Consider the following 14,941-nt stretch of genomic DNA (forward strand, 5'->3'; position numbering starts at 1 on the left):
TCACCCACATCCCCTAGCCAATTTCAGTTTCTGACAGTTGAACCAAGAATCCCCAGTTTCGGCAATCACTGCAGTCTCACTAGAGAGCAAATTCTGTATATTTTGAAATAGAATATTAACCCTCAAGGGCTCTCTAGGTGATGCCTTCAAAGGATGCCCTTCAGTAACAAAAATCATGTGGTAATTCTCATCAGCAGTATTATTGTGCTTGACCCTTTTGGCAAGAGCTCCTAGGAAATCTTTCATCAAAACACACCCAAACGCGCGCCCATTAGCAATCACTACCCGATCAGGCTGCACATTAATTGCCTTCACTTTCTTAAGAAGCGGAGAGTAGCCAACAGAGCTATGGTCATTGAAAGTAGGCCCAGCAAACAAGTAAGCATCGGCAGATTCAACGATCTCAGCACAGAAAGCAGTTCTAACAGCCCTGCTTTAGCAGCACAGAAACAGAAAGCATCGGCAGAAAGCACCTCAATAGGGCCCAATGAAATAAGGATGATGCTCAGGCACCAGCCCTTTAGCCGATGGCATCACCGCCAGGGCATAACCACTAGCGTCAGCCAACTTAATAAAGGCCTCGCATGCCTTCGCAACACGCAGCTTTGGTCCACCTACTGAAACGGGTTTCACCGCCTTGTTCAAGGACTCTGCTGTTGCCTCTACGGCCGCTTCTAAACCCATCTTATTACTCCATCTACACACATTTCCAACGGAAAAAAAACATTAACTTGACGTAAAAATCAATCACTAAGTAATCTCTAGCTTGAAAAGATTAAAAAAAAATACTTACGTTGGAGAGAGTGACAACGGAACAGGCTCGAGGCTAAAAGTGGGGTGAGGAATCACAGCCAAGTTGCAGCTGATGCTGATATAAACAGGCTTGCTTTCTTTCAAAGAAGTTGAAATTGCGGTATCGATCAATTCATGAGCATCCTCCAAGTTATTCACCACAGCCCAATAAAAACCAAAAACCCCATATTAATCATCTTGCTAATCAAACCAAATAGCAGAAAAACTAGGAAAAAAAGAGGGGAGTGGGAATTAAAACGAAGAAAGAACATTGCCTGATAGCAAGTAACAGTCTCGAAACATCTAAGCTCTTGGCTAAAATCAGGTAACCCAATAGTGTGATGAAGAATCCTGTTAGTTCCAAAATCGTTGGAGTTTGGTCCGCCCACAATGCAAATAAGAGGCAGACTCTTACTATAAGCACCAGCGATCGCGTTCAAAACGCTGAGCCCACCGACGGTAAATGTCACAACGCAAGCACCAACGCCACGTGACCAGGCGTAACCGTCAGCGGCGTATCCAGCTTTAAGTTCATTACAACAGCCGATCAGGTTAAGCTCCAGCTCAGCTATCAAATGGTCAAGCAGTGTCAAGTTAAAATCCCCTGGAACAGAGAAAACATCGGTCACACCAACGTGGACGAGCCGTCTAGCCAAGTGGCGGCCGAGAGTGGCTTCAGAAGAGTTGATGACGGTGGGGGAAACGGGCCCTGAATGGTGGCAACAGTGCCGTTGGGTGGGCTCCCAACGTCGTTCGAACTCGGTTTACACACATCAAGTGACCCAATCTTGGTATCCATTCTAAAGAACAAACTAATTTTATTATTCCAAATTAACACCCTAATTTCTATGAAAATATTTCAGTAGGTGCTTTTTAGTCGAAGAATCCAACTTAAATAGCAAAAGCAGAAGCACCACTTCTTTTACCAAACGTTTCTATTATTGTGTCCGATTCTAAAAACCAGGAGCAAAACAAGTATCTGTTTCACTTGAACAGTGCCGTCCACCGGTTTGGGAAACCATTTGAAAAAGCTTTCTCGTTCAGACAAAGGAGATTCGGTATCATCAACTTTCTAAATGGATTTTACGACCAAGTGTCTTAAAAAGAAATTAATTGTAATCTTATTTTCCTTTAAATTTATTTACTTTTTATTCAATATATTGATCGAAATCTAGCTAAATGTAGTATCGATGATTTGGTAAAGCCATAAGCAAAATGGGATCATATGCAAAAGAATAAAGAAAATCCAAATGCCGACCTTTTTAAGTATGGATTAAGTCTAATATTTTAAATGAGTTATAAAGGTATGTCTAAAAATAGTACTATGTTTGCTTAAATTATAATAAATTGTATTGAATCATAATGTTAAAAAAAAAAAGAATCCAAAAATCACACTGCCTATATGAACAAATAGATTTTGCACGAAGAATTGAGAGTTTATGATTTTTTTTTAATTAACGTTCTGGGGATATATTTTAATTTGGTCTTTTAGAGATAATTTTGGTTTTATATAAAATTGAGTTATTAATTTTTATTAATAAAATTATTAAACAAAATTAGCAGTCTAATCCTTTACCTAATATTATGCGAAAAAATTGACTTATAACGGGGGTTTAAACGTGAAAAAGAACATAAAGATTTCAAGCTAGAGTTTACCTTTTCAACTAGTCTGTCTTAACAATAATCACGGGGTTTTTGACATGAAGATTTTCAAGCTCTATGACTTAGTGAAGATTCATGAAGAAAAACAAGCAAAGAAGGTATGAAGAACATGTGGCGGATGTTAGCAACACATGGCCATCATAGAACGCTATCTATGGTGGCCAGAAGCACGAGTTAAATCTGATAATTTTGTACATGACACAACAATATGACATAAGTTTAAGTAGGTTTGAGTTTAGACTAATCATATTTCGTATATTAATCGTGTCAACATAAATAAATCATCTTTTAATCATATTAGACTTATTTAACTCATTTAAGACACGATTATTTAATCATGTTATTATGTATTCGTATAATCTGTGACTCATTTATTATCTATTTATTTATTTGTGTTCACATGTCATGTAGACACGTTTAGCATATGATTAAGACTTATTTATTGATCGATATAAATACTAATATTTTTATGATGATTAAAATTTATTAATATTAAATTTTATTATATTTGGTATATATTATAATATGATATTTATAATTTTTTATGGTAAATTTGAATAATAGAATCATATTTTAGTTGTACATATTTTAATTTAATCATTTTAATCGTGTTAATCATATCAATCATGTAAGTACGTCATAAATCGTATAAATTATAAGTGTGTTAATTGTGTCATATCGTATAAAATTTAACTTAGCATGTTTAATAAACTTTTTAGATGTTACACGTTTAACCATATAATTGTTAATATTCTATGTTTACATGCAGTCAAGTCTAGCATGAGCATATACAGTGATTAGACGCACGACATAGTTAAGACACGGATACACGAATTATCAGATCTAGCATGAGCATATACGGTGATTGAAAACGCGCGGCAGCCAATGGGAGAGAGACCTAATCACTGGACAACCAATGCGAATTGTCGGTTTAGCATGAGCATATATGGTGATTCGAAATAGCATGAGCATATACAATGATTGGAAACACGAGGCAGCCAATGGGAGAAAGAACCAATCACACAACAACCAAAGGGAGAGAGACCTAATCAAATGGGCCCATTACCATTACTAAACAAAGTTGCTTGATACACAAATTGTCAAGTCTAACACGAGCACATAGGATGTTTGGAAACGTGCGGCAGCAACCAATTGGACAGAGACCTAATCACATGGCCCCATTTCATGAATTGTCAGGCATAACATGAGCACATGCGGTAATTAGGTATTGTCCGTTTTGGCGTTCTGGCTTATCTATTTTGTCTCACAAAATCTCATAAGCTGAAATTGATGTGAATCTTTAGATGTCTAGTATCACTCTAATATACAATTTGATATTGAATTCGTAGCTCTCCTTTAAAACCATGACAACCTCCCTTGGCTCTCTTCTAGAATCACGACATCTTCCCTTAACTCCCTTCTAGAATCACGACATCCTCCCTAAACTCTATGACACCATCTCTTGGCTCCCTTCTAAAACCACAACATCCTCTCTTGGCTCCCCTTTAAGGGCTTTTCTTTGACGTGGGATTTATGGCTCCCCAATAGATTCATGTGTTCTCTTTGATGTGGGATTCAAGATTCTCTAGTAGAATCCCTTTAGGAGCTTTTCTTCAATGTGTGGCTTCCCACGGGAACCATGCATTCTCTTTGATGTGGAATTCTGGGCTCCACAATAAAACCATGTATTTTCTCTGATGTGGGATTCAGGGTTCCGCTGAAACCATGACATCTTCTCCCACTTCAACAAAGGTCTATTATCCTTGGTGACACATCACTAGTACTCAAAGTTTGTGGGATTCATGGCTTCTATCTAGGATCATGACATCTATCTAGGATCATGACATCCTCCTTTAACTTCCCACTAAAAGCTTCTTTTCAATGTCGAATTTATGACTCTCCGTTGAAATCATGTATTTTCTCTAATGTAAGATTCAGGAGTTTTCACTGAGATTGTGACGCAAAATTTTCAATCATAAAAAGAAAAAACAAATTTATTTTGAAATTTACATTAATTTCACGTACTTTCAACAATAAGTTCAGCTCTTTCGTATTTGCTTTTATATTTTTATTTTAGTTAATCATATCACGGGATAAACTCATAACCTCCATATATCAAGAGAATTTTAAAACCGTAATCATTTCACATATTTTAAATTGAAAAGTAAAGTCAAGTTTCTTTCAAAACAATTAGATAAATGACTTTGTTGTGCACCAAAAAGAGAGCAACCATTCTGATTTTTGAAAAGGAAATCTGGACTGGCATGCAAAGCGTGGCAGCACATTTGCCGCGGATGAAGCAAGGAGGAAGCTCACTAGAAAGCCATTGGTTTCTGAAACAATGGTCAATTAGGTAGGTGAGTGCCATATATAGCATAAGCTGTAACTAAAAAAATCAGAAAAATCTCTACTAGTAGTATTTAAACGTATAGAAATATAAAATAGTTTTCATAATAGTAATAGTTACTAACATAATATCAAGTTCTGACTGCACCTGCTCCGAAGACACCAACCACTGTTCAGGTTGACTTCATGGAAAAAAAAAAAACTCACAAAATTAAGTGTAGCAGAAACAGCTTTGAATTGTCAAATAGCCAATTAGCAAATGCTGTGGTGCACAACTGAATCTTTAAGAAAATAGACTCCAAAGTTATACAAATCCAGCAAAGCGTCGACACAATTGTACAAGAAGGTGAACCAAAATACTAAAACCATAGTGATCTGCAAAAGGAAGAGAAAAAAGTGCTTACTAGTTGGCCACGGTCGACAGCAGGCTAAATTGCGGTTAATTCTGATGGTGCCCATCGACGTAGCATTGATGTGGCTGCTGCTGGTGGAGTTATCCGAGATGCTGAAGGCAAGCGGCTGGTAGGTTACGCAGCTAAGCTGTAGCTTACAGAGTTGAACTATGGGGCGTTTACCGTGGTCTCCAATTTGCATGGGATTTGAGGTTTTGCGAGGTTTGGTTGCAAGTGGATAACAAGATAGTAGTCCATGCAATTTCAGCTAGTTCATCTCATCCTTGTACTAACCCGAATTTAATTCAAGCTGTTCGAGGAATGCTACAGTGGCAGTGGTAGGTGAAGATATCTCATATTTACCAAAAAAGAAACAAGGTAGCTGACCTTATGGCCAATATGAGATTTACTTTAGATAATAATTTTTCATTTTATGATTCATCACCTATTGAAACCAGAAACTTGTTAATGAACGACATGTTAAGAATTTGTTTTCTCAAGATTATCAGATTATAATAAAATTCTATTTCTACAAAAAAAAATATTAATTTTTATAAACATTGACTATCAAAATCTAATTTTTAAAAATTCTTAAAATACTGACCCATTATGGTCTTATCTTTTATTTGAGCATATGATATTTAAATTAAATCATTTATTTAAAAAGGGAATGAAAAAAGGAAAGTAACAATTATTAATTTTAATTCAATTAGTACATATTATCAAATATATATTGATCACCATTACCATCAACCTTTTATTGAAAGCATATTATATAAAAACTTAATAAAAGATTAGATCATAGTGAAAAATATTTGAAGCATGATAACAAAGAAATGAAAAATAAGTCAATCAAATTCAATTGTCATTATTAATTCAAATAGTGTATTTTAAGTGTCTCACTCCACATTATTTTATATATTATTCTATTCAATTAAATTGTGATTAATTGCATCATTGAAGATATAAATTAATTGTGAAGAGTAAACAAAAAAAATTCACACACTATTTATAGAGGTTCGGCCCTCTCTTTAGGTGCCTACATCCTCTCACTTAGCAAGCTAAGGTGTTTAATCCACTATTGAATAAATTTAATACAATGTGCCTTTTTAAAGGTTTAAGCACAAAACTTGTCTTTTCAAGGATAAGACACAACTTCTTTAACTTTTCAAGGTTAAGTTAGAACCTTTATACCTTTTTAAGAATTTGGTATAACCTCTAAACACTACCTTTTAAAGGCTTAGGTAGAACCTTTTCTCTTTTACAAGATAAAAAGCAAAAATACCTCTTCAAAGTGAGCTTTGCTAAGTACAAATATAGGTACAAAGATGTATACAAGGAATAGGAATGAAAGCACCAAGAATTTGAAGCTCATAAATTGCACAACATTCTACTTGGACTTTGCATTGGTAGGCTGTGGAAGAAATCTACCGCCTTTTCAAAGTAATTAATACCCTGCTCAATGTACTCCTACAATTTGGCAATTTCCTGCCTATAAAAAAAGCCACACATATTTAGGAATCACTCTACCATGATTCAAAGACTTTTACAAAGTCTACAAGAAGTGAATATGCTTACTATTCTAGCTGAGCAGCAACTTTTGCAACTTTATACTTGCATTGGTTGGCTGTAGTAATCAATTCTTCACTTTGGAAAACAAGCCTAAGTGCCTAACAAATTAGATGTAAAATATGAGTTGAGACATATGGAATAATGTTCAGTTTGGATGCATACAAATTGATAATTCCCATAACATTAAAAGGCACCTATGTATACGAATAACTTTTAACATCATCATAGAAAGGGCTTTCAATGTCTAGAAGTAGTGAGTATGCTTACTGTTTAGCAAGTAGAAGTGGTGTTTCTTCATTCCAAAGGAAATCCTCTGCCTTTTGCTTATAGTAATCAGTGGCCTAAAGTTCTGTTCAACCTCATAAAATTTGGAAATCCTGCATACAGAAAAGGCAGTTCATGAATAACTATAAACATCATCATACAAATACCTCAAAAGAGAGGGTGGGATTGAGGGAAACAGTACTACTAAAAGCATTGTTTATAGCAACATCAAAGATCCAGATCAAAGAAATTAATAAGAAACATCAACCCAATCAGCGTTTGGTCTAAGTGCCATACCAAGCCTTCCAGTGTCACAAAACGTGTTTGTTGCCTCTTGTAGAATCAAGATTTGGCATCTTTATAGAGACAAAATATACAAGAGTCAAATCCTAAAAAGAGGAAAGATTGAAGAAACCCTTTAAAGACAACCTTTAGAAAAGTTAAATCCATACTTACATCTTGTAGATGCTTTTACAGCAGACGTAGTACTTCATTCCAGAGGAATATCAAAGCCTTTACATAGTATCAGACTCATAAAATTTAGGAATCTTCTGCATATAAAAAAGGCATGCATGTTGATGAATAAACTCTAAACTCACCATTCAAGGACCTCACAATGTCTACAGGGCAGAAGTAGTACTTGTTTTATAAAGGGAAAAAAGAAAGATAAGATCCCCCAACCACAATCTCATGTTGTATCAAAAGGCTAAAAAAGAAAAGATACTAGTACTTTAGATGGGAAAATTTTACCTGCATAAGTGTGTTTAGGACATTTTTGCAAGATCTTGAGGATGCTCCGGTCAAACTGAAGCCAAAAGTTTTGGCTTCCTATTAAAAAGATTGGGCTGTCCATAGTTTTCTGAGTGTTTAAAGACATTCAAAACAATGCAAGGAGATCAACATGAATAAATCCATCATAGTATGATCGAAAAGATGACACAAAAGATGATAAAAATTAATAAAACCTTGCAAATATTGACCCAGAAACAGATTGTGAAACCTCACCACTCTGCTTGGCTACATCAGGCCTGGGAAAGAAAAAGATATAAGGATTAAAACGTCAATTACATTCCTTTGGTCTGCCAATGCATTTTCAGAGTCAAGAACTTTTGTATTTATGGCATTAACAGCCCTGTTATCTCCCGTTTTTCAAGGTGGCAAATTGAAATTTGTTGGGTCAGATTTTGCATTCAATGATTTAGAATCCAAAAATCTCAGGAAGAATAGAACTGAAAAAGATACCAATAATCTGAAAAAAGACTTAAAATGAATTGGAACAGAGAAAGACTTACTAGGAATCAGACTACTCCATTGTTGAATTTGCAGAAAGAGAGAAAGATTTAATATCCAATAATCTGAAAGCAAAAAAAAAAAGGAAAGCAAATGAATCATGAATGGAAAAAGAATACGAAAAAGCTAAAAGCTAATCATTCAAAAAAGAGAAAAAGTTAATCCAAAAATCTTTAAGAAGAACAACTGAAAAGAATACCAAAGACTTGAAATAAACTGATCACAGACTTGGAATGAACTGGAAGAGAGAGACTTCCATTGTTGAATTTGGGGAAATAGTAGCGGGAGAGACCTTATATATAAGCCAGTCAAATTAAAGCCTTACCGTTAAAAGATGGAGCGGGACCTGACGGAGTCGTCTAATCCAGAAAGGATCGAAGCTGTGCGTTTTGAGTAAGAAATTGGGCTCATTTTATTTTTTCTTTTGGACTCAACATGACCTATTTTCCCTTTTATTTAATAAAAAAGAATGTATTTATTGATTGAATAAAACAGAATTAAATGACGCTTCCTTTGAGCTAAACGATGCGTTTTGCACACCAAGTGTCTAGCACACTGCTATCCTCAAATGCAGCCGCTCTATCTAATGTTTTGAACTTGTTCTTTAAGACCTTGTCTGATAGTTAATTTTATGTTTGTTGCCATAAGAATGTCTGTTGTTATGTTGGGGAGTAACATTTTCTTTATTTCATGCCTTATCCGTAGAATTGTTATGTTCTAATCATACTGAAATCAATATATTTTAGGGTTATTTAAGTTAATTATTGATGATAATAAAATTTTAATTGTTATATAATATCTTCAAAAATATTATAAAAATGTTAAATTCTCCAATATTGATGTAGCCCAAAAGATTGCTAGTCCAATAAGGTGAGTTACCAAATATATTTATGGATGTTTATAAAATCAATTGATATGAAAAAATACACTGTGGCGTCTGCGTACGAGCGTTTAAGGAAGACTACTATTCCAGATGGTGATTCAAATAATGGTATGTGGGACTTGGCGTGGAAATGGCAGGGTCCCCAACGGATCCGTACGTTTTTAGTTCAATGCCTTCATAGCCGACTTCTTACAAATTTGGAGAGAAGGCGTGGAAACTTCGTAATTGTTCCAACATGGGCACGATGTGGTTTATAGGATGAATCCATTCTTCATTTGCTGTGTGATTGAACAGGGGCATTTCTAACCACTCTCGATGCTAGATTGGTTTACTTCCAATTTGAATAAAATGCAAGATACGAGTAGATCATATCCCTTGGCCTCTCATATTTGGTACCACATGCTGGTACTTATGGAAATGGCGAAATTCAACTATTTTTGATGGAAAGAAAATACCAGCAGAAGGAAAGATAACGGCAATCGAGAGTTTGGCTGCTGCAACTCTTAGCGCATTTACTATTCCTAATCCTGTTCTCCGTTGGCAACACTATCTTAGGCTAGTGCTAAAGCAACAACAATAGAATTACAAATCATTGATTACTAATTATTTAATCTTTCAAATGAGTGAAAATTGGATGATATATAAAGTTTTCGTTGACTGTTAAATGTTTGCTACTGTTTGACTCCCATTAAAAATCTGTTGCTCCTCCCCTGCTCACGACAGAATCTAAGACTTACAGGACAATGTTGGTGATAAAAAGCGAGAAATAATCTTATGTTGGACTGTTGAACTCACATAATTCATGCAGAAATGCTAATCTTATGTACCTGGGAACTAATAAACCATGTGTTAGGCACTGCAAACTGCAGATTGGACGCAGCAGCATTGTCAGTACAGAGGATCTATGATCAGAGAAAGTTGAGACATTGAAACATAAACAAATCAAGCCACTGCTTATCTTAAGCAAATCATATCCATTGTTTGAGACCTGACACTAGACAAAAACTTTGAAGTGTCACTTGTATGATCAAAGACTTTATCATCTAGTTCTATACAGTCAAAGATAAAATTACTCACTTACTCAGTAACAAAAATGTTAAATGTCACATGGGGTCTGGGATTTTCCAGCCCAGATACATGCAATGCTCTTGTAAGCTCCCTTTTCATGATGCAGATGCTCCTCAAACTCAGAACGTATAGGGTGGAAGAAGAACACCACTCAAGGTGGCATGTGAGACTGGAGCCAAGGTGTTTGTATCGTTTCTGTTGTTTAGATGATTAGGAATTCTAATGATGCTATCACTCTCCACTATGTACATGGTATTCGGAAACCAGAACCTGAGTTCATACCTATATATTGACTGGTTCATTTGAGAACAGGCTTCTGTCTTGTCCTGGTAAATTGTACATCTCCATTAAGAACAGAACCTATGAAGATCTCTACTTCTTCCATGGTCATGTCACCCATATATGCTGCAAACTTCCTCTTCCGAGGTTTGTATGCCACCACAATGTTATCTGATGATTTGAATCCAGATTTATCAAATGCACTTAAAAATGATGGCTGCTTGGTAGCATCTAGGAGCATATAAGATATGGAATCCCTAGAACCTGAGGCCACACTCTGATTCTGTCTCCTTGATAGTGATTTCTGAGAAACCTGAAAGTACAAATCATGCCACAAGTAAAATAAATGAATTCATATATAAAAGTAGGGTCATTTGACAATTGAGTAAGCAATCCCCATCCCAAACTTTCAATATGGTGATAATGGTTGCATCGACATGATTTACCAACAAACTTGGTGTTCATATTGCTATGTAAGAAGAGAAATATATAAATCATCATCGAAGTACACCCAGTATTCGATAGTTACACATGAGAATACTAAAATATGTAGAAACTAAATTGTAAGACTACAACTGTACCTTTTGGGGCTCCAGTCCACATTTTATTTTTTCACCAATTGACAAATTTGTTATTTGGAAATAGAAATATTCTCACCTTGGATAAAAGAGAGTCCAGCTTCTCCCTAGCTCTGGATGATCGAAATGCACCTATAATACAGAGAGGAGTTTTCTCCCCACAAAGAGCCTCAAAGTTTGATGCCATCAACAGAGGCAACTGCCCCTCTGTGGAATCTGTCTGCATTTTTCTAGTCTGAGATGAAGCCACCTTTTTGTTCTTCTTCTCAAAACTATCCAGCAACGTACTGAGATCTTGGATTGCAGACTTCAAATCCTTTACAGAAACACCAGATTTCAGGATTTGCTTCTCTCCGTTAGACAGACATCCAATTATAGCTGGAAGTGCATCAACACCTAACTTCTTCACAGCTGGATCAGAAACATCGTGCACCTACATAAATAATGAAAGAGCCTGAATTCATTTTACTACAAAAATTACTGAGAAAAGTAAAAGCATATTAGAATTTTAAAAACAGGAAGTAAATTAAATGTTTATCATTTCTCTAAAATTTCTGAAATTGTGAACCCCTCTATTCTTTGCCAGACACAAAATTGAATAGAGTAGACACATTTCTAATTCAAAAAAAGGTTTGAAAGCATCAAATTTCCATGCACGGTATTAGTAAAAACTTTCACATATTGAGATCTTGGCAACATACCTCTGCATCATAGAAAATGAATCTTTTATGATACAAGCCACTGAGAACACGCCAGATCACAGGTGTATCCTTTTTGGTAGAAAAAAGCATCACCCTTGGGTATGTTTCTACATTACTAGAGGACAAGTCAAGATGATTTAGGCTAATCCTTTTTGAAAACCTTGGTAAATGCTCTTGGCAAAAAGTTTTGATATTTTTAGCAATCAAATCACCCTCGTATTCTTCCAGAGAACCCTTCTCACTTCCTTTGTATGAATAAACTAACAACCTTGGTGTTCTCCCAGGACGCATACCAAGATCCTTACAGAAAGTTGATTCAGTTTCACAATTTATGCTTCCAACCTGTTGCAAGGGACCATAAGAAAGGTAAGATAACAAAAGCAATGATTAGCAAATACCAAATTATAGAAATATTTAAAAATGCAGTAGTACCTTTATAGCTCCTTGCAATAAACTAGCCACCTCCTCAATGATAGATTCATAATATTGTTTCCCCTGCAATGATGGTGTATAAGATAACAAAAGCCAAGTCATCCCTTGGTCAGCTATTTCTTTTCTGAAGACCTCAGAATTTATAGCCCTGATGCTCTTAGGTGAACTCCTAGATTGAGACTGAGACCTGCTTGAACCACCGAAACCACCAAATTGGCCCTGATCTTTCATACCACCCCCAAAGAAGCCAGAGAAAATATCATTTAGATCAAAACCAAAGGAACTTGGTCCACCACCGCCACCGAATGAGCGCGATCCACCAGGGCCACCAAAGGAAAATGAGAAAGTCTGGGAACTTCCCTGCCTACCCATATGCTGCCATCCACCAGATCCAGAAGTAAACCCACTTTGGCCAGGTCCACCACTGGTGAAGTAAGTATATCCACCCTGGTCCCCAGGATGGCCAGCACCAAATCCAGGGGCACCTTTTTCATCCCCATACATATCATAATTTTTTCTCTTTTCTTCATCTGATAAAATGTCATACGCTGATCAAACAATAAGGATGAATCAGATCCCTTAATAATAGACAAAGACCACAAGAAGAACAGGGCAAATATTCAAAGGTATAAAAACCCAAACCCTGTTCTCATATTAATTATTAACTAGTAATTACACATTTGGGTAATATGCTCACAAACCATATAAATTAAAGACTGTATTTCCTAATTAAGGAAGATAAAGAGAAAGTAAGAAAGAAACGATATGAGAAAGTGCAGCCAAAGAAAAAAGAAGAAGACAAGGAGTAAGAAGTCTTGGCAGTACCGTTGTTGATCTCAGCAAACTTCTCTTGTGCACCTTGATTTTTGTTCTTGTCAGGGTGGTATTGAAGTGAGAGCCTATTGAATACAATTCAAGCAAAATTAGTAGAGTGAAACATTTAAACATGTGTCCATGTTCGTTCTATCATAGAATTTTTTTTTTCATGGAAATAAGAAACATTTCAAGGTGCAATTAAATGACAAAAGAAATATGTACTGAATAAAAGAAGCACGGAAAGGAAGATCGCGAAAACGTAATGCCGCAAAGTAAGCATTTCTCATTCAATAGAGAAGGTATTTGATTAAGGATAACATTAAAATGATGTATATAAGAATGCCATGTACACATCAAGAAAGCATATAGGATGATTAATGCTTAATAACCTACACGAAGGAAATTTCACAATAAACGGGAAAATTCCCGGTAAAACATACTTGTGAAAAGCTTTCTGAATCTCTCGTTGACCCGCGTTTTTCTCCACACCAAGAACCTGAGGATCGAGTAAATTCATCAGAAACATTTCGACAAAAAAAAAAGTCAAACTGAAAAACTAAAGAACATGCGAACTGCCACTCGATTATTTTCTCAATTCCATATGCGGTCTCTCTCATCAATAGCTCAAGCTCACCCTCAACGCTTTCACCAAAACCCTTCATCCCAATTTTCTTTTAAATCAAATAAATTCTTGATAAATCTCCACAACATTTCCTTTCGTGGAATTTCACAAAAGCATAGCACTTGAAAAAAAGGACGACTCATAAATCATAACATGTGAAAAATCGAAGTCAAGAAAGAACTTTCAAATTACAGCACAAATTAAAAGGGGAGACCGAAGTTCCTTACCTTGTAAGGATCAATGGTTTTAGCTTCAGCGTATAAAAGCAATAACGTTGATAAAATCACAAACGACAATGGCGGTGGTCGAATTTCCATCTTCGCAAAACCTGTAATGTCGCCACTGGGTTTTTCTTTTTTTTTTTAAATCGTGATGTCGGTGGGGAGAAACAGGAGAGAGAGAAATAAGAGTTGAAAGGGAGGGCAACGACGGTTGCAAAAATAAATAGATTCGCGGGGAATTGAAAACCTTCCAGATCGTTCGTTCGAGGTCCTAAGGCCGTTAGGTACACGTGGCGTTCGCATGTGCTCCCACGAATTCTGACCAATAGGATTTCAGAACGCTCTTCCAACCCAAACCCAAACGCATCGCCCAGCGCTGACGTGAACGTGTGTTTTTTTCTCTCTGGGGCTGGTACCGTTCGAAGCCTCGGGCTCTACAACAAACGCATAGTAGCCCAATAACATCTGGATTTCTCCAGGCCCTAAACCATTAAAAATAATTAATGGAAATAATAATAATTTTTCTTCTGGTTTTATGTTTCCAAATGCTTACATTATTCAACTGAATTCATGGAAAAGATAATTACAAATAGAAAATTTTCGTAACAAAATCTTATGAACTATAGCCTATAGAAAGTAAGAGATGTAAAAAAAAACTATTTATTTTTATTTAATATTTTTTCATAATTTTACATTATATGTTCAATTTTACATAATCAAAATTATAAAAAAAAAAAAAACCAATGAGTGAAGCATAAAGTGCAGAAGATTTCTATTTGGCAACAAAATGGAAGGCTGCTTGGTCGAATTCTGCTCATGAGTATTGTCCAGCTCGTACTAGGATGTAATCAGGCATAGGCAGGAGAAGGTAGAATGACAAAGGGTTATATGGTTGCAACACAAACTGTGTTCTATTTGAGAAGATATGAAGTCTAGAGATCACTCATATTTTACTTGTGATTTCCCGTGTATATTTTTATTATCTATATTTTTTTGATATCTCGACAGAAATTATATATATAT

The 14,941-nt window shown here is 35.8% G+C and overlaps 1 protein-coding gene, 1 long non-coding RNA gene and 1 pseudogene across 7 annotated transcripts; all 3 read right to left on the reverse strand.

The window, feature by feature from the left end:
* LOC18597505 lies at positions 1–1,605 on the reverse strand (annotated as a pseudogene).
* Positions 6,241–8,569, reverse strand: LOC108661892. 6 transcript variants are annotated; one of them, XR_001927791.1, is made up of 8 exons: positions 8,518–8,569; positions 8,321–8,383; positions 7,994–8,056; positions 7,779–7,887; positions 7,485–7,579; positions 7,032–7,384; positions 6,771–6,862; positions 6,241–6,684 (listed from the first exon to the last, which is right to left on the reverse strand). It is a non-coding gene; the product is annotated as an uncharacterized LOC108661892 (long non-coding RNA). The 6 variants fall into 6 exon arrangements; XR_001927794.1 differs by having other exon boundaries at positions 7,032–7,141; positions 7,326–7,579; XR_001927795.1 differs by having other exon boundaries at positions 7,032–7,113; positions 7,196–7,579.
* On the reverse strand, positions 10,128–14,092 carry LOC18597506 (dnaJ protein ERDJ3A). The gene is made up of 7 exons (XM_018122371.1): positions 13,925–14,092; positions 13,516–13,571; positions 13,085–13,158; positions 12,260–12,807; positions 11,828–12,169; positions 11,206–11,559; positions 10,128–10,861 (listed from the first exon to the last, which is right to left on the reverse strand). The coding sequence occupies exons 1-7, from the start codon at positions 14,012–14,014 to the stop codon at positions 10,568–10,570; spliced, it is 1,758 nt and encodes a 585-aa protein (XP_017977860.1). The 5' UTR covers positions 14,015–14,092; the 3' UTR covers positions 10,128–10,567.

This window comes from Theobroma cacao, chromosome 5 (assembly GCF_000208745.1).
Source record: "Theobroma cacao cultivar B97-61/B2 chromosome 5, Criollo_cocoa_genome_V2, whole genome shotgun sequence".
Lineage (NCBI taxonomy): Eukaryota > Viridiplantae > Streptophyta > Magnoliopsida > Malvales > Malvaceae > Theobroma > Theobroma cacao.